General features: G+C 36.9%; 1 protein-coding gene across 1 annotated transcript in view; it reads left to right on the plus strand.

Moving 5' to 3' along the window:
- Positions 1 to 3,307: 3,307 nt before the first annotated feature.
- HIBCH (3-hydroxyisobutyryl-CoA hydrolase) overlaps positions 3,308 to 26,992 on the plus strand; it is a 94,926-nt gene continuing 71,241 nt past the window's right edge. The window contains exons 1-4 of the mRNA XM_044669698.1: positions 3,308 to 3,487; positions 15,425 to 15,467; positions 21,457 to 21,597; positions 25,684 to 25,768. Coding sequence (XP_044525633.1) covers positions 3,453 to 3,487; positions 15,425 to 15,467; positions 21,457 to 21,597; positions 25,684 to 25,768 — 304 coding nt within the window. The 5' untranslated portion in view covers positions 3,308 to 3,452. The remainder of the gene's footprint in view (positions 3,488 to 15,424; positions 15,468 to 21,456; positions 21,598 to 25,683; positions 25,769 to 26,992) is intronic.

Consider the following 26,992-nt stretch of genomic DNA (forward strand, 5'->3'; position numbering starts at 1 on the left):
TTGGAAAGCCTCTGAAGTTCTCAGCCTTGATGGTATTAAACAAATTTTTTGAACCTCATTATTTTACTTTAATTCTGGACAAAATGCCCTGCCAAGGGTTCAACCTTGGCCGTACCAGCCAGCTGCATTCTCAGTCAAAGGGGAACAGTGTTAGCCCCCCTCCTGCTGGATTCCTGAGAGCCCAAAGCTTTTTTCAATAAGACTATAATGCATTTTAAAGGAAGGTGAGAATTATGAAAGGAATCAAAAGAGGAATCTCAGATTTTTATCTTAGATAGCCCACTCCATCTTGAACCTGATAGGGATAAAAGCCAATACATGGCTCTGCTGGTCTGTATTGATCTTTTGAGGGGGTCCAGATAAAAATATCTACTTGAGATTCTAATTTCTCTTAATAGCTCCCGACAACTCCTGGCTTAAGAGACTACCATGACTCCATGTGGAGATTGGGACTTGGTGAGTTGGACAGAAATTATAGGGTATCTAGTTAGGCAAAACTTTCTATTTCCTTCCTACATTTCTCTTTTACTATATCTCTATTAAACTAAAATGTTAACAGTGGCTAACAGACTCGTGACTTAAGAGTTAATTTTTTAAGTCAGCAATCACAATATTACTTTAGAACTTTCATATTAGCATAAAAAATTTAATTTCTTACATCTCTAAAAACTGAGGTGATATAGGAGTCAGTGGGCTCATTGAGGTTGGAAATGTCTACTTCTATTCTTGCTCTATCTTCTAGGTCAGTGATGGGCAAACTTTTTAAAGAGGGGGACAAAGGAAAGGAAATGCTCATCTGTCAGCCTGTTTCTAAGGCAAACTTCTTTCGAAGTTTCATTGTATTATATCCTACTCATTGTATTTGTCAGATTAGGAATAATGTCTGAGGCTGCCCAATAGAACATTTCAGGGGGCCAAATCTGGCCTGCTGCTGGCATCTTTTGTCCATCATTATTCTAGGTAAATATCCCTTTGTAAAAAACTAATTGATGAGGTGGACTCAGTGGATAGAGAGTCAACCCTGGAGACAGGTGGTACATTCAAATCTGATTTCGGATAATTCCTAGCTGTGTAAACCTAGGCAAATCACTTTACCTAACTGTCTAATTCTTTCAGCTCTTCTGCCTTGAAACCCATACTTTCAATATTGATTTTAAGACAGAAGATATGTTTTAAAAAATGAATTGATGTTAATTGGTTAAACGAAACTGTTGCACTAATATTTAGAATGAGCACACTGGAATGGAATCTTAAGTTGATTGAAAAAGAACACTAAACTCTCATGAGTATCTCTAGAATAATAATGGCAGCTAACATTTACATCAAGCTTTCTATGTGCTAGGCACTGTGCTAAGCATTTTACAATTGTTATCTCATTTGATCCTCACAGCAACTTTGGAAGGTAGGAGCTATTATTAACACCATTTTGTAGATGAGGAAACTGAGGCAAACAGGTTAAGTGACTTGCCCAGGGTCATAGGGGTAATAAATATCTGAGGAAGATCTTTTAAGTGCCTGGGCATCACTAGAACCCTGAGGAGGTAAGTGTAGCCTTGCTCTGACCTAATCCAGTGGGAGCTGGGATAAAAAGACTTACAGGGTTTACAAGAGCTACAAGAAATAATAACAAAAAAGCAATCAATTTTAAAAGCCAGGGTTAGGTATTTCTATTTTATGCTTTAAGAAGGTAGGGAACCATTGAAGATTTTGAATAGGATTGTAGATTTAGAGCTAAAAGAGACTTTAGGGGTTATTTAATCTAATTCATTAATTTTAGGGGTGACTATCAAATCTTTATTTTAGGATGATTAATTTGAGCTACATGGAAAATACATTTAATAGAGGAGAACCTGGAAACAGGAAACTAGTCAGGAAGCTGTTGCTATAATCTCAGGTAGAGTGGATGAGTACATGAACCTTTCATTAATGAGAAGAGACAGTGGATGTAGGGTGTTGGGGAGGAAACAATCTGATGGTATATAGCTGGATTAGGAGAGTATAGAGTTGAGGGTGAATCCAAGATAGCAAATTTGAGTTACTAGGATAGTGATATATATACACTCAACCAAAACAGTGAATGAAACAGTCCAAACAAAATAGTTTTTGGTAAAGCTACTTTATCATTATTACTGTTATTACCCACTTTCCATATATATATATTCTCACATGAATTTACTTAATATTTTCATGTCAAATAAGCTAGCTCAGCTCAAGTGCCACCTTCCTAAAAGCTATCCTTTCTTGAGCCCCACTTGCTACCACCCTGCCCTCTCTCAGACTGCTTTGCATGTTTTTTGAATTTCATTTCACTAATATATATTATTTCCCCTCAAATTGAATGCAAGCTCCTAGAAGCCAGTAACTGTTACATTTGTTATTGTATTCCCCAAGATTAACATACTGCTTGCTACAAGAAGTTGGGATTTATCACTTGTTTAATGAATATCATCATAATTTTTGGTATTGATATAATAGGCAAAGAGTTACAAAAAAAGCAACAATAAAACCACTCTGATATTTTGAAAAAAGAGAGAGGATAATTATCTGGTGATGTGGGACTACTGCAAGAAACTTAAATATGGAGGCGGTGTCTATGCCACATTGGGGGAAGAGAGGGAGTCTACCTCTGATGCAAACTCTGTAGCAAACCACATAGAAAAGATTGACTTTTATTTCTCTATTTTTTTTTTTAGACCCTTAACTTTGGTGTATTGTCTCATAGGTGGAAGAATGGTAAGGGTGGGCAATGGGGGTCAAGTGACTTGCCCAGGGTCACACAGCTGGGAAGTGGCTGAGGCCGGCTTTGAACCCAGGACCTCCTGTCTCTAGGCCTGACTCTCACTCCACTGAGCTACCCAGCTGCTCCTATTTCTCTATTTTTTGAAATTAAATAATTTTATTTTCCCCCAATTGTATGTAAAACCAATATTAACATTCGTTCTAAAAATTTTAAATTCCAAATTCTCTCCTTCCCTTCCTCCCTTCCCCCTTTCCTGAGATAGGAAGCAATTTGATATAGATTCTACAACACAATAAGATTTGCAAAGCGCTTTCAGGGTACTCCGGGCCCAACCCCCCCAAAAAACGTAGACAGACCTCACCCAAACAAGCTAAATCCCGCCCTGCTCCTCCGCGTGTAACGTGTAACGTCACTAGTCAATTTCCTTGCCCCGTCCCCTTCCTTCATCCGCCGCCGCCGCCACCCACCCCGCCTCCTTTACAAGATTCCTGCTCCGCCCTCTCCCGCATGCATTTCCTCTGACTTAGGATCCTCTTCCTACTTCACTTCGAGTATTCGTTAGAAAAGTTCGACAAACGTCCGCTCTAGGCTTCTCGGAGGACAGAACTTCTCTAATGCCCCAGTGACAGCCCTTCGCTTCTCTGGTCTCTAGAGGTGACGTGATCATTTAGCGCTTTCCGGGCTCTGAGTGTTGCTGATAGGTGTCCTCAGCATGGGGTTTTCCGAGGTTCTCAGGCCGGTGTCCAGGTGAGTGGCCGAGGCACGTTCCCCGATAGCTCAAAGGTACCTGGGGAAGGGCGGGCTGACGCCGGCCTGGACACTTGACTGCCTCGGGCCTACCTCGTTTTAGGGCCCAGCACCGCTTCATTCTCCAGACCCCAGCCCTCTACTCCTTCCTTCGCTTCCCTCTTGCCCTGTTTATTCCCTTCGTCTTCTCCTTGCCGCCTCCTCCTCCCGCCCACCTCATTCTCCTTCACCTCCTTTTCCCTTCTTCTCCTTTCTTCCCCCCTCCTTTTCTCCCTCACTCCTCTTCCTCCCTCTTCTTGTCTTCATCCCCTTTTCTCTTCCTCCTCCACTGCATCCCCTCCCCCTTCTCCCTCTCTCCTTCCCTTTCTCCTCTTCCTTCCCCCTTGCTACCCCTCCTCCTCATATTTTTTCTCTCTTTCCCCTCTCCACCTGCTCTCTCTCTTCTTTTTCAGTCTCTCCATCCCCAGCCCTCTCCAAGCTCCTTAAATTTCTGCCTTTTAATCTCTCTTCTGTCTAGGTACCCAAATCTTCTCTCCACCCACTTCCTGCCAGAGAGTTACACATAATTTCAGAGTCAAGTGAAGACACAAAGTAGAGGATAAATCAAGGAAAAACCAAAATGAACACATGTAAATTATTGAATTCAACAAACATAAAATACCTATTGTGTAATACCTATTGTGTATTGTGTCAGGTATTGTGTAATACCTGACAGGTAGGGGGTGGAATACAGTTTAGATTAGACATTATCCCTGCAGTTCTTAAATTCTTGCCCTTCAGAAGGAACTTTAGTAGTTAGCTCCAGTTATATGTGTTTCATCTGTTATTGGAGACCCACTTATATTTATAGCTATTCACCAGACATTCATTAACTACTTGTTAAATGTTCATCCCTGGGGATGCAAAAATGAATCTAGTTGGGGGGTTGTGGGGGTAGAGGAGATAAGATGTTTATACAAATAAGCATACTATTTGGTAGGATGTGACGAAGGGGTCAGAGTGTAGGGGTCTAGACAAAATGGAATACCTGGATAAGGAGTTTTATCTTGTATACAGTGGGGAAACTACAGAAGGTCTTTGGGTTGAGAGGTGACCTTGTTAGACTTTTTTATTAGGAAAATTGGAAGCCATGTGAAGGAAGCCATTAAAAGGAGAGTGGAAGTCAGGAGACCAATTAAGAATCTTTTATAGTATTCCAAAGAATGAGAAGTAGTAAGATTTTTCACTACAGTGGTAGCAGTAGGAACGGAGAGGAAAGAGACATGAAAGATATGTGCAAGACTGGAGAAGTAATTCGAGTGTTGGGAATTTAGGTCAAGGTTACCCATGCAGTTACAGGCTAATCTTTAGAAAAAGAAATTGGGTAAACAGGGTTTTGTAAAAAAAAATGTGCTCAAATATATTTTTCATCATGGTTATTCAAATGAACAGCTTATTGGAAATATTGCTAGTAATTTTTTTAAGGCAATGAACTAAATCAGGTCTTAAGAAAAAGTTTCTTCCCTGAGGACAGGACAGGGCAATTTTATTTCCCCAACTGTAACTTTGAGGGCAGGAACCATATTTTATATTTTATTATCTCTAGAGTGTTGAACACATAGTTAGCTCTGTGTGTGTATGTGTTTTGGAAAAAAAAAAGTGTGGTGACATTTGTAACTTACAAGGGCTTTCAGGACTAGTACTAGTATGACTTAAACGCTGCCTAAATAGTTTGCCATCACCTATAATGGCTGTTTCCAGGTGAGCAACTCTCACTTGATCCACTTCCAGCAGCTCCACTTCCTAGATGCCCCATATCTCTTTTCCCTTTTGTTATTAAACTCCTTTACAAGGCCCTTTACTGGTTCCGACACTTCCTTTTTTCTCACTTTTTTTCTTAACTTGCTACAGTTTGGCTTTTGACCTCATGATTGTGTGAAGTGAAATACCTCCATTCCACAGCAAGCCAGTGTGGGACATAGGAGTCACAGAGTCATATGTAGTGTCTGAGGATCAGATGTTTTGGCGTCACCACAGGAGGCCAGGGCAGACAAGCATGCTGTTTGAAAGCCATTGGCTAAGGAGAGGGAGGGGGCACATAGATTTGAAAAGCCAGCTCGAAGGGAATGACTCTCTTGGCTTTAGTACCTGTCTCTGGGCTGGTATTTTTCTCTGGGCTCATACCTTATCTCTTGATCTCTGGCAAGGGGCTTAGCTGGTTGTAATTGGGGATTGGATCTTTACCTAAAGTTAGAAAGACCATAAATCCCTTTTATCTATCTTTTTTCTCTTTTCAAATAAATGTTTATAAATCTAGCTATAAGCCTCTAGATTAATTTTTATTTATAGCATTCAACTGAAACCTCTTCAAAGTTACCAGTCATCTCTTAATTGCCATATCTAATAGCTTTTACCCAGTCCTCAACTTTCTTGACCTCTTTGCCTTCTTTGATGCTGTCAGTTATATCTTTTCAATACTCTCTTCTCTCTGGGTTTCTGTGACACTCTTTTATCTTTGTTTTCCTACCTGACTGACTACTCAGCCTCCTTTTCATCCTGATCACTTCTGTTCATGGTGGTGTCTCCCAAGGCTCAGTCATGGATCTCTTTTCCATCTTATACTATTTTGCCTGTAATTATCTCCCACAGATTCAATTATGATCTCTAGGCTGATGATTCTCAGATCTACTTATCCAGCCCTAATCTTTTTCCTGATCTCTAGACTCACATCTCTAGCTGCATATTGGATATATGGAACTGGATGTAGACATTTAAACTCAACATGGCCAAAACTGAACTCATCATTTCCTCCAAACTGTCTCCTTTTTCTGCCTACCCTCTCCTCTTAACCAGGCTCAAGACCCAGCTGTCATCCTTAACTCTTCATTCTTTCTCACTTCCCATATCCAATCAGTGGCCAAGGCCTGTTTATAATTTTGTAACATCTCATATATATCTTTCTTTTGGCATCCTGGTGTAGGCCTTCATGTCCACACATGCCTTGACTATTGCAGTCGCCTTTGGTTAAGTTACCCTTCCTCAAGTCTCTACCCACTCCAGCTCACTCTCTACTTAAGTCAGATTGAGCTTCTTAAAGCACAGGTTTGAACATGTTACCCTTCTATTTCCTAAATTCTAATGGCTCTGTGTCACATCTAGGATTAGATATGAAATACTTTCTTTGGCCCTCAGAGCCTTCATAAGCTCTTTTACCTTTCCAGTCTTGTTAAACATTTACCCCTTCCCCACCCCCCACCCCCACTACTGCAATTCAGTGACACTAGCTTTTGCTGTTCCTCACACAAGATACTCCAATTCCTCACTCAGTACATTTTTTCCTTGGTTGTTTTTAATGTCTGAAATTTTCTCTTTATTCATCCTTATAGAATTCTCACACTTATTCTCTTTGCCTCCTGACTACTTTCATATCTTAGCTAAAATCTATCTTCTACACGAAGAATTATTACATATGATAATATATATTATATAATAACTACTTCAGGAGACAATATATAAACAAGTGAGGAACTACTTTTATTTCACTTATAGTAATTTGTCTTTTTACTAAAATCAAAACATAATTGTTGAACAATAAAATTTAGGGCAGTTCAATTAATTTCCTATTTTTTACCAATAAATATAAACATAATAAACAAGCATTAGGAAACAACTTCCAAGTTCAAATGTTACTTATTACTTATAAACATGAGAAGTAGAGGAAGAAGGGATTTATTTCATCTTAAGAGAGATTCAAGAAGGGTTTTGGCACATTTCTGTGATTTCAAGACTAGTTATTGTCTTTTACTTAAATGGGTCTAAACCCTCTTATTTATTGATATAAATTCTTCCACATTTTCCTTTTTTCAAATCTTTTTGTCCTACATACACTGTTGCTCTTAAGCTCTAAGATTGAGGATACTTTTAGCTCTCTGCTGCCATCTGGCATCCAGCCGTGGTAGGTTCTGTAGAGGCTCTAAAGTTCCTGAACTGCTCTTTAAATAGGAGTTACATATTTTCTGAAAATTTTAGAATTTCAGTTTCATTTTCTAGACTATTGGCCTCATAAACCATCAAAATGCCCCAAATTTTATTTTAACAAATAATAGTGCAATAAATTATGAAGAAATGAAGTAATGATATACATGATAAAATATTTAGGGATGATAGAATGGTGAAGTGGTTGAAGAAACATGAAGATTATTCTCACAAACTCTTGCAAGTATGCTTGGAATATGTGGGTTTTGCAGTATTTACCTACAAATACTGTTGTATATGCAGTGATATAAAGGACTGGACAATTGTGGCAGTGGGCTCAAATAATAAAATTCTTTGTCAAAGCATTGTGTCTTGATATTTGTTTTTGGAAAATAGAGTCACCATTTTCCATAGCATTGTCTAGTATTCCTACTTACCTTACTTAGATCTATTTTCTCCCTAGATGATGATAGAAACCAAATTTTTAAAGGGATCAGACCCTTATTTCCATTTAGTTTGAAACAAAATGTGGGTTTACGTAGTTAAAGTTGTTTTTTTTTTTAAAGTCTTATATTGGGGGCAGCTGGGTAGCTCAGTGGATTGAGAGCCAGGCCTAGAGATGGGAGTTCCTGGGTTCAAATCTGGCCTCAGACACTTCCCAGCTGTGTGACCCTGGGCAAGTCACTTGACCCCCATTACCTACCCTTATCACTCTTCTGCCTTGGAACCAATACACAGTATTGACTCCAAGAGGGAAGGTAAGGGTTTAAAAAAAAAAAAAAGGTCTTATATCATGTTTTGGGGCAGCAAGGTGGCATAGTGGAGTGTGCCTGGCCTGGAGTTAGGAAGACTCATTATTTTGAGTTTGAATCTGGCCTCAGACTCTTACTAGCTGTGTGACCCTAAAGTGAGCTGGAGAAGGAAATCACAAACTGGAAAACCCAAGATGGGATCACGAAGAGTCAGACATGAACAAAGTGACTGAACAACAATATACAGGCATCTCATTGTAATAACAATATGTCATATGGGATATGATGTAGCTCAGAATTCAGTATTATTAGGATCTTGCTTGACCCTTATTCAATAAGACTTAGTTACTAGAACTACCATATTTGGGAGCCATTTACTTAGTTAATAATTAGTCTTGAGGATGAACCAGGTTAGCAAAGAAGAGTGAATAGATGGGCAAATCACTCAGTCTCTTGGAACTTCAGTTTCATCATCTGTAAAATGGAGTTAATAATTTTTCTGCTTCCTACCCCACAGTATTGTGGGCAGCATACTTTGCAGTCCTTAAAGGGATATACAAATGTGGGCTGAAGTAATTGAAACATGTGACCCAAAGAGCTTAAGACTCACAAAGAAAAGAGGGAGCAAGCATTGATTTAGTACCTATGCTGTGCCAAGCACTGTGCTAAGTGCTTTACAAATATCTCATTTTATCATCACAACAATTATAGGTGCTATAGTTGCCTCCGTTTTATACTTAGGGAAACTGAGGTAGACAGGTTATGTGGCTTGCTCAGGGTTACCTGCCTAGTAAGTATCCGAGACCACATTTGAACTCAGATCATCCTAACTCCAAGTTTACCACTTGATCCACAGCACCACCTAGCTGCCTCAGTTCCTGTCATGGGACTTTTCAATATACATACTCTTCCGGGTTTCCCCTAGAAACATCTAAATTTAACTTATTTTAATCTTGTTTTTGAGGGATGGGGTGTTTCCTTTTCTTCTGCAAGACATTTATTCTTCTGCAAGTCTGTTAAGGCATTGGACTTGAAGCAATTTTTTTTTTTTTTTTTAACAAGAAAAGGTTTATAGGCAGCATTCTTCCCATGATGAACTTACAAGTCCATTCCTTGTATCTCTTGGTCCTTGAAAAAGGCTTACAACACCAATAGGTGGTATCCTAGTAGCTTCAGTTTTGGATTTGACCTTTGCTGCTGTCACTGCTTCTGGTACTTCTTGATGCCAGTTTTTAAGTTGTTTCTTTCGGGCTGGCCTGTGCCTTTGCTTATGTCTGCCATTTTTCAGAACTGACTTCCTTCTTCTTCTCATTCTTTCAGCAATTTCTGCTGGTTCACTTGACCTGAATCTATAGAATCATTGAAAGAACATTTGTTCTTCCTCCTTTCTCTGCTCTTTTGGGATGGGGGGTTGGTAGGGGGAGAAGAAAAAGAAGAAAAGGCTCAGCTTCTTGTTATGTGATTGTAATGGGGTAGCAGCATGGCTTGATAGATAGCCGACCTTGGAGTCAGGAAGATCCAGGTCTATATCTCACCTCTGACATTTCTAGTTACATAGCCCTGGACAAGCCACTTACTGTCGCTGAAACTTAGTTGATTGTCAGTAAAATGGAGATAATAATACTGGCCTTATTGTGTTGCATTGTATATAAATATATAAGTATATATGTATACATAAATATATAAAATATAGCTTACAAACTTATACCTTTTATAAATGTTGACTATTTTATCATTTTAGGATGGATTTTTACTTAAAATTTTGGGACTTCAAAAATAACATAGAAATATAGTTTATAAGATTTCCTAGTCAAGTATTGGCCTCTTTGAACTCAGTGAGTCTGTCCTTTAGGTCATGTTGAAAAAACTCAATGTCTTTCTGGGAGACAGAGATGAGGATAGGGTTTAGGCTTGTGATTTCATTGGTTTAAGGAACTCCCAAGTGAAGAAACTCCCTCTACTAATGAAGGTCACTAATCTCTCTGCAACTTAGTCTTAGCCACCTAAAGCACTGAAATGTTAAATGACTTGCACAGGGGCATACAACCAATATGTGTGTGAGAAGCAAACCTTAGACCCTGGTCCTCCTGGAAGCTAGGATTACTTTCTATTCACAATGCATAAACATAATCAATAAGAAGAAATTCTGAAGTTTAGGTTTTGCATTTTCCTTTTAAAATCCTTTTTAAGGATTTAAAGAATATTTAAAAAAAAACTTAATTATAAAGTTCTGGTATATTTGTGTAGCACTTAACATTTTCCAAAGTACTTTAACTTGCATGTCAGGTTAATTTTTGTATCCTGTGATAAAAGGCAGGTGCTATCATTTTACAGCTAAAGAAACAGACTTGCAAGTTAAATGAACCAAAATTATACAACTAGAAGACATAAAATTTAGTTTTGTTCTCTCCCTTGAACAAAAATATAAACAAACCCTGTAAATGGTGTAAAATTAGATTATAAAAGTTCCTATAAATTTAGTCACTTAAAGTAGTTTGAAGTGGCAACGTCAATAGAAATACACAACTTTTAGAATATACAGCATCTGTGCCTCAAATAGCAAATTAAAATTTTGAAATCATTAGTACATAATGAGCAACTTTGAAACTTCAGCTAATTGAGTCTCTGATTTTAGAGCCTTTTCTTTACCTGCCCCTTCTGGCAAAATGTGCAGTATAACTTTCCTTATCAAAAAACAAAGAGGAGAGACAATTTCCCAGGTAAATTGGACATTTCTCCTCTCATTCTTGTTACTGTCCTCTACTGACCACTCTTACAACATTGTTAATGAGTCTGGGTCCTGGACTCATGGTCTTCCTCTTCTTCCCTATCTCTTACTATTGTTCTTAGGATTTTAGAATACATATTGATTTCTCTGGATGAAATAATTTCACCCATGTGTTAGAGATCTTTCTACATCTTTCTTCTCCCTCATTCAGTGCACTGCTTCACCCTTACACTGTGGCAAATGACCTAACATCATATTTCACTGAGAAGATTAATACTAGCCTACATGACATTGATCAACTCTCCTTGAATTCTTCAAAACTTATAAACGTTGTCACCTGCTGTCATACTGGTCACAGGAACATGATGGTCCTTCAGGTGTGTTATAGGTTAAATAGGCTTTGGAAAGGTATCTGTGTTTCTCAGATGTGCCTTTGACCCAATTTCCCTTCTCTCTCCACCACAACTTTGCTCCAGTTCTTTCTTTCTTTCCTGGAGATTTATTTAGGCCTTCTCAATTCTGATAAATGTTCCTTTGACTCCCTTAATCTCCTTGGGCATCTGTTTCTTCACCCATAAAATAAGGAATTTGGATTAAATGACTTTTGAAGCTCCATCCAACTCTAGATCTATGATCTTATGTCCTATTTTCTTTAGTTATCAGCCTATCTCTCTTTGTCACTTCTAAATTTGGACAATGCCTTTGTTCAACCTAGGCAGCTAGATGGGACAGTGGATAGAGTGCCAGGCATGGAGTCAGGAAGATTTCTCTTCTTGAAATCAAATTTGGACTCAGAAAGTAGCTGTGCGACCCTGGGCAAGTTACTTAACCCTGTTTGCTTCAGTTTCCTCATCTGTACAATGAGCTAGGGAAGGAAATGCAAACCACTCTAGTATCTTTGCCAAGAAGACCCCAAATGTGGTCACGAAGAGTTGGACTTGGCTAAAAATGACAGAATGATAGAAACAACCCTATGCAGTTTGATTTCTGCCTTTCCTATTGCCTTTAGTGAATCCTAGTCCTTCTGGAAAATACTATGTGTTTTTAGTGACCCATCAACTATGTTCAGTCATATTTTCAGTTCTCTTTAGTCTCCTGGTAGTATTTCAACTTCTACCTTCCTTTAAGGATGATCTCAGGAGTCATTTCCCCTCAAGATTTTCCCTTTTGTGAGTGCCTGCCCCCTCCCGAAATTATATTTACTTCTCTTTGTGTGTGACATCCATTTCAGAAGAAGGTAATAGCTCCTTGAGCTACTTTTGTATCGCTAGTGCCCACCTAACACATAATAAAAGTTTGTTTGAATTTGATTGTAATGGCTGCTCTGTTATTCTAGAGCAGTGATTCCTAAAGTGGGTGCCACCGCCCCCTGGTGGGTGCTGCAGTGATCCAGGGAGGCGGTGATGGCCACAGGTGCATTATCTTTCCTATTAATTAATTGCTATTAAATTTTAAAAAAATTAATTTCCACGGGGCTAAGTAATATTTTTTCTGGAAAGGGGGCGGTTGGCCAAAAAAGTTTGGGAACCACTGTTCTAGAGACTGGATTGTTGTGGCAGTGACACAAAAAATTTTTATAGAATCAGTTTTAGAGCTGGAAGGGGCCTACGAGGTCATCTAATGCAGTACTCTAATTTTGTACATAAGAAAGCTGAGGCCCAGAGAGGTTAAGTGGTTTGTCAGTAAATTAATATTTATTTAATTCTTATTATGTTTCAGTCAAGTGCTTAGTACTGGGGATCCTAAGAAAGACAGAAACAGCTCTTGTTAAGGACTAAGTTATTAAAAAGAATGTCAAGAAGCTGACATTCTAATGGGGATGGACAACACAACATAGAAACAACTATTAACATCCAATTTATAGATGGTGTAAATGGAAAGTAATCTCAGAGAGAAGTTACTAGTGGTGTGGGAGAGAGGAGGACAGACTGGACAAAGCCATTTGTGCAAGTTGTGATTTGAGCTGAGTTTTGAAGGAAGCTCACAAGAGGGGGTGAGGAGGGAGTGAATTTCAAGGCATGAGGGAAATCCAGTAAAAGGCAGGGAGTTGGGATACAAAGAGCCTGGTGGCCAGTTTACATAGGGCCCTTTTCACATATATTAATGATGAAATTTTGTAGCTTACAAGCTACTGTAATTTATGAAAATAACACTAGTTTAATGAGTTCTAGAAATATTTAATGATATACAAATATTTAAGGATATGAATTTCTACATGTAAAGGATTCTTCTAAGCCAACATTTTGTCTGCTGTTTTTCAAAACAAAAAGTTTTTTCCTTTTTCAAAATGAGGCCAAAAAAATATCTCCATAACTTATTTTTTTATTTTTTTTATTTTATACCCTTAACTTCTGTGTATTAGCTCATAGGTGGAAGAGTGGTAAGGGTGGGCAATGGGGGTCAAGTGACTTGCCCAGGGTCACACAGCTGGGAAGTGTCTGAGGCCATATTTGAACCTAGGACCTCCCGACTCTAGGCCTGGCTCTCAATCCACTGAGCTACCCAGCTGCCCCTCTCCATAACTTTTTAACAACTGTATTCTGGGGCAGGTAGGTACACAGTGCAGTAGGGATGTCCTTGTTCCAAATCTGACCTCAGATATATTTCTTAGCTGTGTGGCTCTGGGCTAGTAATTTAACACTCTTTGCTTAGCCCTTGCTCCCCTTCCCTCCCCCCCCCCCCCCCAATTTTTAGTAAGACAAAGTAAGAGTTTAAAAAAAACTCTTATGGCAAAATTCTTTTCAATGCAGTAAACATCATCCAATCAGAGAGAAAAGTGAAAAGCAATTGCTGCCCTCAAGGAACTTGTATTTTATATTTACCCATCCATGTGTATAATCTAGAATATGCTAACTTTAACCAAATTACACTTTTGTTTTTGTCTTTTTTAAATCCTTATCTTCTTTTTTGGAATTAATACTGTATATTGGTTCCCAGGTAGAAGAGCAGTTAGGGCTAAGCAGTAGGGGTTAAGTGACAGGGTCACACAGATAGGAAGTGTCTGAGGGCAGATTTGAACCCAAGACTTCCTGTCTTTAAGTCTGGCTTCCAATCCACTGAGCCACCCATCTGCGCCCTTATGTGTTTAAAGAATAAAATGGTATTAATTTGTTAGTTTTTTGTCTCTCAAAGTTTTGGCAAACAAGAAATACTACAATTTCAAAATTTTTCTAAGTTCAAACTCTAAGCCTGATTAATGGCTTAGTTTAACAGAAATAAATTATATAATTTTTGGGAAAATAGTTGTATTATTAAAAAATTCACATGGTAGGTTCTTAGATACTGTGAACCAAATTTCTTGAGATCCTGAAAGGGTAGGCCTTTTTTTTTTTCTTTTAACCTTCAAGTTTGTCCCAATCTGATTTCAGACTTTTTTTTTTCAAGGCAGCATTGGAAATACCTTATTATCAATGCAAGAATTGAAAAGGTACGAACTTCAAGCTGATAGATAATATTTTTATAGTTGACATTTATTTGGCATTCATGTTAATAAAGCTTATATATATGTATATGCATATATACATATATATTTATATATATCTTTGATTTTTCATGGCAGCTCAGAAGGTCAGGTACCATAACTATCACTCTCCCCATTTTTCAGCTGCAGAAATTGAAGCTCAGCAAAGTTGAGGGATACTTCTGATCTCTGTGCTAGAAAGTGGCAGAGGCAGGATTCAGAGCAGGGCTCTACCAACCACAAACTCTGCTCTTTCCAGCTTGTGTACCATATATATTGTGTAGCCTCAGAGCTGCAATGGATCGCAAAAGACATCAGAGAATCTGGAGAGGGAATTGATTTTCTCCTCTTCCAAATCTGGAAATTATTTGCTGAGTTAAAGGTAGAAATAAAAATCATAAATTTATATGATATTTTATATCTTTAACTTTAAAAATATTTTTTATGGGTGATAAATACATTTTCTAGCCAATAAGATACACAGGAATCAGTAGCCCTTGAAATGAATTACTCATATCTACTCATACTACTCATACTCTGTTCATACTACTGTTGTAATAATTCTTCATGCACTTGCATATTAGGCATGTAGTTTTGTTGTCTTAGCATTATATATCTAGGGCTTTAAATGACCTTCAAGACCATCTATTCCAGTCCCCTCATTTTATATATGAGGAAACTGAGCCTCTGGGAGGTTTCAATTTTCCCAAGGTCACAATGATAGTAAGCATCAGAGGTGATATTTGAACCCAGGTCTTCTGACTTCAGAGCCAGTATTCTTTCTGCTATTCTACACTGGTACAAATAGTAAAACTGTTAATGGTCTAGGATTGTCTTATGAACATAAATAATTTTTCAACAAATATTTCCATAAGGAGAATTTTTATCATGAGGTTTTGTTTGAAAGCTGGATATGTTTTTAGAACACAAAAGTTTTTTTCTGTGCTGGAGACAAGAGAAAAGGATTTATAGGATAAAGTAAGTATCAAGTAAATGAAACTATAATGAACAATGTTTATTATTAATAATATTTTGTGTTTCAGGTTCAATTCATTCAAAAGGACACAAATTATACTGCAGCATTTAGTGAGTATTTACTTTAAAACCCTAATTATAAAATGTATGCATATTGTTGTCAGGAGTGGGCTGTCTTAGAGAAAGAAGAATGGTGACTGGATAGACCTACCTGTTAAAGTTTGTGATCTCAATTTTTTCTTTATTTTCTGTTATGTGGGTTTTGTTTTGTTTTAGCTCCTAAATAGCATTTAACTATTTAATGTGCAAAAGGTAATTTTGTCCTGTCATAGACAAAATTTTCAAGCCCAATACTATTTTTTTTTTTTTTTAAACCCTTACCTTCTGTCTTGGAGCCAATACTGTGTATTGGCTCCAAGGCAGAAGAGTGGTAAGGGTAGGCAATGGGGGTCAAGTGACTTGCCCAGGGTCACACAGCTGGGAAGTGTCTGAGACCAGATTTGAACCTAGGACCTCCCGTCTCTAGGTCTGGCTCTCAATCCACTGAGCTACCCAGCTGCCCCCCCCAATACTATTTTTAGGAAGAGGATACCAGTAGGACTTGTATGATTAAATCTATCTTGCATGAAGCATTCCTGATAAAGTACTCTAGAAGCAAAACTGTCCAATTTGTAGGCAGTTCTATATAGTAACAAGTATCTTGATTGGTGGTTTTTGGCTGCTTATATTTGATAGTTAATTCACAGTAATATTTATTGAGTGTCTTTTGGTTGCTGAATGCTATAGTCATGCTGTCAGAATTTCTGGCTAAGAGTTCACCTTTGGTGCCATTTATACTTTATAAAAAAATTTAATTTGGTGTCAAATTCAATCTCAAACCCTAAAGGTGTGAAATAAGGTATCTGACGCATCTTGCATACCTTATTGTATTAAAGATAACTTGTTTTGATTATTATTTAGAATTATATACTATATCTCATATACTACTTTAAAATCTAAAATTGGTTAATATATCTGCATTTACCTCATTCTCTTTAGATAGCTCCTTACTTCTTTCTTATAAAAAATGTGTTCATGTTATCTAACATATTGTTCTTGGAAGCATGTTTATTCTATCTGCCCTTTCTCCGAACTCTTTGAAATCTGGTATTCTGCCTATTGTATCTACTTTGGTGAGCATTTCTCCTTATTAGAATAAATCCAGAAAAGAAGTTCCCTTCATTCTTCTCATATTTTGGAAAATAAAATTATCATTGAGGCAAATAAGGAATTTATCAGTTGAACAGTTTTTTAATAGGAGAACTCAAACAGATATTCAAATAGTTTAATCCCAATCACTGCTATATCATATGGTTTATGATGTGTTTCTTGAAATCATCATTCTTTCTGCTTGATTGTCTTTAGTATTCTCTTACCAATGTATCATTTTTTCCCTTTGATTAATCTCTTATTCAGGTACTCTGATTAGTGGATTTCCTAAAAAGAGTATATCTTACCCATATAAAATTTTCTTTCACTATTACTTTTTGTTTAATCTATTTCATATGAATAAATATATACATTTCTATCACCATATTCTAGTTATGAATCAAATCCCACCAAGTTTTGCTGCTTACAAGATTCATTTGTGGAAAACAGAACCTTCTTCTTGAATGAATCATTCCACTGAAACTGCTGCCTCCAAAGTGACTAATAAACCTAAGATTCAAATGGTTCTTGACAGGTTAATGATAGAATAAAATAAAACTTAATAGGCCAGCCACGATGTCAGAGTAGAAGGAAATAGTATAGTCTAGCTTTCCTTGACAACTATACAATGATTTAGAAAATACACTATAGTAAATCCTCATTGGGAAACCCAAGAAAAAAGTCATAGAGTTATTTTTTCCTATCCAGGTTGGCTTTAGGGAAGAGAATGTCTGTAGACACTAGGGATGGGGTTTAGCCAGGAATTGCCACATTGAACATTCTAGTTGAGAGACTGAATGAGGACCTGCCTGATGTTAGGCACCAGAAGAAGAAGAGATCCCAGATCCAGCACAGAGAGACCTGAGACTACAGGGAGATGGAACAAATGTCAGTTTATACTCTGTGACCTACTGTTCAATGCTGTGTTACAGATCTAATATGAATTAAGGAAAGGACTTGTATCTAGGAGTGGTAGTCCACGGTGAGGAGTATTCAGGCACCAGGCTGTGCACCTAGCAAGGAGCAAGTATGGAAAGAAACAGCAGTTGTGTGTCTTTAATCCTAGGAGGGCAGCTGGGTCTCAGGTCCAACCCAGTCTAACACCTGCAGCAGAATGGCCAGGGCAGGAAGCCCAGACAACAGAGGAATCTGCAGTTCTGTCACTTTACTTTGAATCTGTAGAATTTTCTATCTAGCTAATGGTGGCTGAGTCTGGCAGTTGTCTACTGGAGTTCAGACAGGGACAAGCCCACAGTTGTTTTGCTTAGACCCACCTAAATCCACTTCAAAAGCTTACATAATTCATATCAGAAAGGGAATACTCAGATTTCACCATGTGTCAGACTATTTTGTGTACACTGAAAGCTTTCAGGTATCCAACCTGAGCTATCTCTGAGATTCTGGAATAACAGTACTCAAAAACCCCAAGAAGACAGTAGAAAGATACAGGATGCCACAAGATAGGACCAAATATGGCCTAATCATGCTTTCCAGAAATGTGCATTGGACCCTAATACAAAATCCAAAATCAGGAAGTAAAACTGAAAGAATGAGGTGGAAAAAAAGAATCCCATCATAAAAAGTTATGGTTATAGGGACATACAAAATCTATCTTAATTTTCTATATCTCCTTGATCTATAAAAGAAATAAATCACTCATCTTGTTCTTGTTTCAATATTACTAGTTGTACTTCCCTGAGTTTTTTTGAGGAGAGAGTGGGTTGTGTTGAGGTTTTTTTGGACCTTATAATTTCATCATTGTAGGGAAATACTAGTGTGAAAACTCTATACTTATATAGTTGGATAACTCCTCTGTAACTAATAGACTGAGAATTGTTTAGGATAGTGATAGAAACAGGACCACTAAACTGTTCATAAGGTTCCCTTCAAGTCATATATTGTCTTAGAAAACTATATATTAACATTATCTGTGTTCTTTTATATTTTCATTCATTTTCTTAAATATTTCCCAATTACATTTTAATCTAGTTACAGCTATTCTTTTTTTTTTTTTTTTTTGACCCTTCTGTCTTAGACTCAATATTGTGTATTGGTTCCAAGGCAGAAAAGTGGTAAGAGCTAAGCAATGGAGATTAAGTGACTTGCTCAAGGTCACACAGCTAGTTAGTATCTGAGGCGAGAGTTGAACTCAGGATCTCTAGGCCTGGCTCTCAATCCACTGAGCCATTTAGCTGCCCCCTGTTAAACCCATTCTTGACAGTGTTGCTAGAATGTGAGCCAGTCATATACTTGTCACTTCATTAGTATAGAGAGCCAGCTCTATATATTTTGGGGGGTCCTGAGTGGCGTTTAGTGGCGTTGGATTGAAAAGACCAGAAATAGAAAACTGAGAACAGCCAGACTAGTGGTTAGCCCATAGCTGCTCCAACTGCTATGGAGTTTAGAGTTTATTATATACTGGTTTCAAACAAAGAACACAGAGAAAGAATCACAGCTGTGAAGGGGTTACAAATCATACAAAACCCATTAAAGTCTAAAAGTAGAGAGATAGGTACAGGGTCAAGGGCCAAATTCCAACCACCAATTAGTAGCAGGTTAATTCTGGGAGCAGAAATATATTTCATAGAGATTTTTACTAATTGCCTTCTGTCGTCTTCTTGAATTATAGGACTGCACCTGGTCAGATAAAGTCTTGTCTGGCCTTGTCTGTGTCCGGCCTTGACTATCTAAGTAATATATTTTTTAGAGTTCAGGCTTTTTAATTATCAAGGAGAAAAATGGTTAACTCAGTAGCTGCTGGTCTGCTAAGGACTCAAAGCTTCCCAATAAGAATATTGAGAAAAGGTGGGGATCTGAAAAGGAATCAACCAGAGCAGTCTCAGATTTTTACCTTAGATGGCCCATTCTGTCTGCTACCTGACATGCAGTGCAGAAAAAATCATACACACAGTTTTACTTGCCAATGATTTTGTAACGGGATCCAGATAAAATATCTATTACAGACTCTATTTCTCTAAATGACTCCCAATAGCCTCCTGGAGGCTATTGGGAGTCCAAGTTGTTTTTGGATTAACCAACCTGCTGGTACTAGAGCTTTTCAGGGCTCAGGTGACCAGGACCAAACACAAAGACTGCCTCAGCCTGGATTGGTCATGTAGGGAATCCAGATAACAGGCCCTATCCTGACCCTATTTCTCCAATCGGCCTTCTACACATTAGGCCCTGAAATTTACCCCTGGTCAAACAGCTAGTATTTATCATAGATAGGACTTGATTCTAGATCTTCATTCTAAGACTGGCCCTTTATCCAGTATGCCATGTTAACTTTCTTCTAGGTTTCCCACATTAAAAAAAAAAACAACCCTTTCCTTCTGTATATACACTTTAGTGACCTCAGTTTCTTTTTTGAATTTAATATCACTGGTGTAAGTAACTCCTTCTGAGGAAGTTCCCTCTACCAATAGGCATCTACAGTTTATAGTCATAGAGAATTCAGTAGCCAGGAGAGGTACAAAGTTAAGCAAAATGATCAGGATGTGTAATAGGTGGGATTTGACTCCTGCTTTTTCTGAAACCAAGTTTGGCTCTCTATTCACTGTGAGAATACCATCCTTCTTAATACATTCCTGTAATACATCATTCAAGTTAGCTTTTCCTTTGGTACTTTCTATCTTGGCTTTTGATGCTTCAACTTGAACTTTTGGAGGTTTTTAGCCCATAGTCCTTTATGTTATAAAAATTCTGTGGATTGCCTTTAACAATAGTAATAACTTTACTGCTAATTTTTCTTTTCAGAGAAGGGACTTATAGACAGGGTGGTTTTGGCAGCTGTGGCCAGGGTGTGAGTTTTGCACAAGTTAGTGTGGGATGCTTTGGCTAGATTCCATTATTTTTCAAGGCCGCTTATCAATACTGTCCAATTAAGCATAGTCTATTACTCTTTTATTGACTTTTAGAATATATGACAACAATTTAAATTAGCTAGGGCCTGGTTTTGGTTTTTTAATATATGAAATCATGAATCTATGTTATGTGCAGCATATCCTTTTTAAAGTACATATTGAATTTAATATGGTAGTACCATGCCTGCCCTGCTTATCTCTAGCCCTTTGGGAATATCCTTCTGCATTCTTTTGTGCATTTTAAAATGTTTCATTGATACTCTTTTCTTTTTTGTTTAATCACTATGACTGTTCTATTGCCCCTTATAATACTTACCTCAGAATGGATTTAAAACTCCTGATTCTTTCATATTTAAAGTATCCAACAACGTATTAAAGAAATCATTAGTCATGTCTTAAGTTTATATAAAATTTGACTTTTTGTCCACGTTTCTTAGTGTGTGGTTTTACTGTTCTCTCTTTAGTTTTCATTAGCATTCCAGTATTGAATTTTAAAGAGCCTATTTGAATCACATGTGGTAATTTATTTCCATGCAATTTTACTAACCCCTGCAGTTAGAAAAAGGAATGTGTTGAGTATGTTAAAATGTGCCTGCCTTGAGTCCTGCAGTTGAGCTAGCAAAGTTTGGGATTTGTAGTTCACACTACAACCCTAACAGGTGCTAGTATATTTAGTGTCATACTCTTGCTGAGTAGTGAAAAATGACAATAAAATTGTAAGACTTTAAGGCAGTAGGCAGTTGCACAAATACTTAAGTGTTTATCTGAACCCAGGGAGCAAAAACTATCTTAATTGCATACAATACCATATGTATCAATAGGCTCATTCTAATGAAATTTTACAGACATTTTACATATAACATGCTTTAGAAAAATAATTTTAAGATGTAAGTATTTGAAAGATATTAGGAAAAGTTTGTGAAATTTAGTGTACTTAATTCATTTTATTTATAACAACTACCAAAGTTGTAGGAAAGAAAATAATTATGTTGCAATATGTACACAAACTAAAAAAAACTAACATTATTTTTTGTCTTTTGCCCACATAGAGAATGTCTAGTCACACAGACTCAGAACCAGAAGTGTTGTTGGAAAAAAAAGGCTGTGCAGGAGTGATAACATTAAATAGACCAAAGGCTCTGAATTCATTGACTATTTCCATGATTCGACAGATTTATCCACAGTTAAAGGTTTGTAGCTCTTTTATTTTTTTAAAATTTTACTGATTTTTTAAAAAAGTGTAAATTACTTTTCAATATATCCCTCTTTTCCTAATATCTTTTCTTATAACAAAGAAAATCAATCAACCAATCTATGTAGCTGGCTTTCAGTAATTATAAGGATTCTTTTGTTTCTTACAGATTTATAAATAAATAGAAAATTGTTTATTTTATTCTTTACTTTCTTCCTGGTTGTTAGAGCTTTTTTTTTTTTATCCAACTGACAACGAGTTTAGCAGATTTGACTTTTCTGATGACTTTTTTCCTTATAAGTTTATTTCCTGAATGCCCAGTATATGCATATAGGAGAATAAGTGGCAAATTCTTGAAACTTAGTTTTGACTTTGAACTCACTTGTGTGATCATTTGTATAAGCCTATGCACAAATGTTGAGGTAATGGACTCAACTCCATCAATCTGGACATATGCTAAGAATATGGACTTGATTGGTCAGGTACTGCAAGGTAGCTATGGATATTAAGAGAAGAGGACCATATAGGTACCTTAGAGGTCATTGAATCCAACCCTTTATTTCAAGAATTCTAGGAAATACAATTTCAGATAACATGGGATGCTTGGAGACTGCTGGGAAATGTTATTATTAAAATGGATATAGATGGATATTAAAAGAAGTATTAATATTTTAATTAAGGCCATACTGGTAAAATATAAGATGACCATGAGCCTACTAAGATCTAATTCAAATTCCCCACCATACCTTCTCCCTCCTGGCTCCCTCTTACCAAAGAGGCTGCCCCCAATCAAGTCCTCTCATTTAAGCTACACTTTATGTTGGCTCACATCATCATGTAAGACAGGAAACTTGTTGAATCATGGCATATGTAGTTTCCAAGTCCCCTAAATGTCCACAGGAAGTTTCTCATATATCTAAATATTTTAAGGCTCAAATGAACCCCAAATTTCCATTAACAAAGAAACAACAGGAGCAGATAGGCCAAAGTGCTATTTAGTAGTTATGGCAGAGGCAGCTTTTTGAGTAAGCTTTGGGCAAATCATTACTATTATATACAGCAGAGTTGTAAACAGTGATTCTGTGAATCTTTATGCAGAGATCTAAACCAATTTTCATGTGAATGTAATATGAAAAGAATTCACTGGTTTTTTCTTTTTTTATGCTTCTTTTATTTTTTTTAAAATTAATTAATTTAGAATATTTTTCCATGTTTACATGATTCATGTTCTTTCCCTTCCCTTCTCCCACCCCCTCCCATAGCCAATAAGTGGTTTCACTGGGTTTTACATGTATCATTTATCAAGACATTTCCATATTACTAATATTTGCAATAGAGTGATCGATTAGAGTCTATATCCCCAATCATGTCCCCATCGAACCATGTGATCAATCATATGTTTTTCTTCTGTGTTTCTACTCCCACAGTTCTTTCTCTGGATGTGGATAGCATTCTTTCTCCTAAGTTCCTCTGGATTGTCCTGGGTCATTGCATTGCTACTAGTAGAGAAGGCGATTATTTTTGATTGTGGCACAATGTTTCAATCTCTGTACAATGTTCTCCTGGTTCTGCTCCTTTCACTCTGCATCAGTTCATGGAGGTTTTTCCAGTTCACATGGAATCCCTCCAGTTCATTATTCCTTTGAGCACAATAGTATTCCATCACCAACAGATACCACAATTTGTTTAGCCATTCCCCAGTTGAGGGACACCCCATAATTTTCCAGTTTTTTGCCACCACAGAGTGCTTACTTGTATTTTCAACCATGATAATGTATAGATTTCTCTACCACTGATATCTTTGAAATGGAACAGCTGAAGTTGTAGTAGTTGTAGCATAAGTAATTGTTGTAGTAGTAGTTGTAATAGTTGTAATAGTAGTAGTAGTAGTAGTAGTAGTAGTAGTAGTAGTAGTAGTAGTAGTAGTAGTAGTAGTAGTAGTAGTAGTAGTAGTAGTAGTAGTAGTAGTAGTAGTAGTAGTAGTAGTAGTAGTAGTAGTAGTAATAAACAATGCCTGACTGGTAACTTCTGCTGGATCTAAGGAACAAGTATGAAGTTTTTCCCATAAAGCATAGACGTATGGGATGATTAGGAAGTTCTACTGGCAGCAGCAGGTATAAGGAAATATATTGATTTTAACAATTGAATGTAAATTTGTGATTAACAAAAGTACAAATGATGTGCAGTGAGTACATTCTAACTGATTATCAGAAAAAAAAATGAGAAGGCATTCAAAATGGACCATGGGCAGGAGAGGCAGAGATGAGTGTAAGAGAAAGGACATTTTCAGTGATTGGAAAGGAATAGGAAAACTGATGGGAAAATACTGTACAAGTTTGAGTAACAATGAATAAATAGCCCCATGTGACTGAAATGTAAAGATCCTGAATGGGAGGATTTTAAGATAAGACTGGAAAGACAGGATAATGGGATTGAGATTTTAGAGTTAGAAGGAACTTGGAGGTGATCTGATCCAACTAGAGGTGGCTAGGTGACTTAGTGGATACTTAGAGTCTGGACTTTTAGAAGATGGAGTTGATAGCACAAATTGATTTTGTGACCTTGGGTAAATCACTTAACCTCAGTTTTTTCAACTGTTAATGGAGATAATATGGTAACTGGACAGTTAGGTGGCACAGTGGACCTGAAGATTCATCTTTGTGAATTCAAATCTGGCCTCAGTAACTTACTGTGTGATCCTGGGCAAGTCATTTAACTCTGCCTCAGTTTCCTCATCTGTAAAATGAGGTGGAGAAGGAAATGGCAAACCACTCCAGTATCTTTGCCAAGAAAGCCTCAAAGGGGGTCATCCAGAATCAGATATGATTGAAATGACTGAACAATATCCAAACAAAAATATAGTAGCACTTCTTAGGTTTGTTCTGAGGATCAAATGAAATAATATTTGTTAAATACTTAGCACAGTTCCTGGCATACAGGCAGTACTTAATAATTGCTTTATCAACACCCTCTTTGCCCCTTATTCTCCTTCCCTTAACATTTTACATATGATGAAATTGAGGCCCAGGGAGGTTTTGATTTACTTGAAGTCACATGGATAGTGAGGAGCAGAGCTTGTCTCCGCCTCTAACTCCAACATTCTTTCTTACTTCAGCACACCTGGTTTGAGTGAAATTTGGAGGACCAATACTCAGGAGTTTATATCTAATTTGGAAATCAGAAGAGCACTATTGAAGATTTTGGGGCAGCAGATTATGTGAAGGAATTGTAGGCATTAGCTTGAAGAAAATATTTAGGGGGACAGGACAGTGATCTTCAGGTATTTGAGTATTTGCCCTTTGGAAAAGGGAACAGAACTCTACACTGATAAACCAATGGGCAGAAATTATAGGGAGTCAGATTTTGGCTCAACATTGGTTAAACTGAGGAAGAGTTTTCCTTTGACACTGAAGATTTTCCATGAGATCCTTTTTAAGTGAACATTTTTTAGTTCAGTCCTGATTGGCTACTTGTTAGGGTTACTGTTGAGGTGCATCATGCCTTAGATATGGGAATTAAGAGAGTTTCTCAAGTCATTCCCAGTTCTGGAATTCTGTGCTTCTATATTTCATAGACGTTTATATTTTTCCTATTCAGATGTCTCTTAAATTCAATCAGCGTGCTAGATTTGTCTTCAACTCCTACATATGAAGTTAACTGTGTTTCAGTGGTCAAGTCACTCAGCCTTTCTAAACTATGAGCTATTTCTCTAAAATATAAGAAATAATATATAGTACCTACCTAACAGGGTTGTTTTGAAAATAAAATGAGATAATACATATAAAGTGCTTTGAAACTTTAAAGCATTACTTTAATTTAGTAAGACCTTGGGCAAATGGTTTAATATTTATGTTTCAGTTTCTTCAGTTGTAATATGATCTCTGAGTTCCAAGTCCGTGAACCTGTGTGCAAAGCACTGTGCTAGGTACTAGGGATGAACAGATTAAAAATCAAGTTGTCTTTGCCAACAAAGAGTTTACAGTTTGCTGGGAAAATAAAAAAAAAAAGAAACTTTAAAGCAGCAGATGAATGTTAATTGTTATTCACACTTCTTCTTCTTTTTTTTTTTTTTGTATTTGAATAGAAATGGGAACAAGAACCAGAAATTTCTTTGATAATTATAAAGGGCGCTGGAGGAAAGGCTTTTTGTGCTGGAGGTGATGTCAAAGGTAAAACATTTGTTATTCACTTCAAAACCATTTTTGATATAATTGACATGAGTCATTGGCAGATTTTAAAATAGTAATGGATCTAATTGTGCAATAATAAATTTTAATCTCGTGACTAATTTCTAAGTTGAAACATTTTTTAAAATGTACCTTTTTGATGTAAAATCTCAATTGTTCACATTAATGTCTGCACTTGGCTGTATGTGGAGATAGGGAAGAGAACTGTAGAAGAAATAGCCATCAGAGAAGAGATTTTAGCTATTTATTAACTTTGTAGACTGACATGCAGGTGGTGGTGTTAATATGTTTGTTGTCTTGTCATTTTTTTCAGATAATGGGAAATAACTTCTATTCTGATTGAGCTGCTTTTTCTTAATAAACTAGGGAGATATGAGTTTTTACTTGAAAACCTCTTTGTTTCTTGTCTTCATTTATAGAAAGTTTGAGAATACCGAAGTAGGTCACCTACATGAGTCCAAACACACAGAAGTTCACTTTTTATTTTGAATATTTTCTCCTAGTTACATATTTCATGTTTACCCAGAAGTTCAGATTAGTGGAACCAATATTTATTTATTGATCTTTTGATTAATAAATGTACCTACTGGCCAAGACAACTTTCCTAGTGAAAAGCTGCCCTGAACTGAAATTAAAATGTAGTTTTTATAGGGTTCAAGATACAAAGAAAATGTTCATAAATGATACATAACCTTGGGGAAGCAGTAGCAACCCTTATTGTCTGTCTGGAAGCTATTTTGGGTCAGTAGCGTGGGCTTTGGGACTTTACACCATATATCTTATCCTGGACGTGAGGCAGCTATAGTGAGTTTCTCATGAATCTTGAGCTGAGTGACCTTCATAGAAAGCTCATTTCTGATTTTTACTTTTCCCCAGGGAAAAACAGATTTTGTGGACAATGACTTAGTTTACCTCACTTCAATACATGTCCCAGCCCCATTAGCTCAAAACCATGATACCATGCATCTGTTTTTTTTTCCTTTTCCTTTTTCTTTTTTTTGTAAGAATTAAGCATAAAATGATTTGGAAGCCCATTCAGAGTTATATTGGTTATAACTCTGAAAATATTATATATTTGTATACTTCTGTATATTGAATATATAAATTCCTCTTATTAAGGCTACAAAATTAGGCTAATAACCCACTAAAATTTTATTAAAATGAAAATAGTTGGTCATTTAAAAGTATTTGAGATATAGTACTCTG

This window comes from Gracilinanus agilis, chromosome 3, assembly GCF_016433145.1.
Source record: "Gracilinanus agilis isolate LMUSP501 chromosome 3, AgileGrace, whole genome shotgun sequence".
NCBI lineage: Eukaryota > Metazoa > Chordata > Mammalia > Didelphimorphia > Didelphidae > Gracilinanus > Gracilinanus agilis.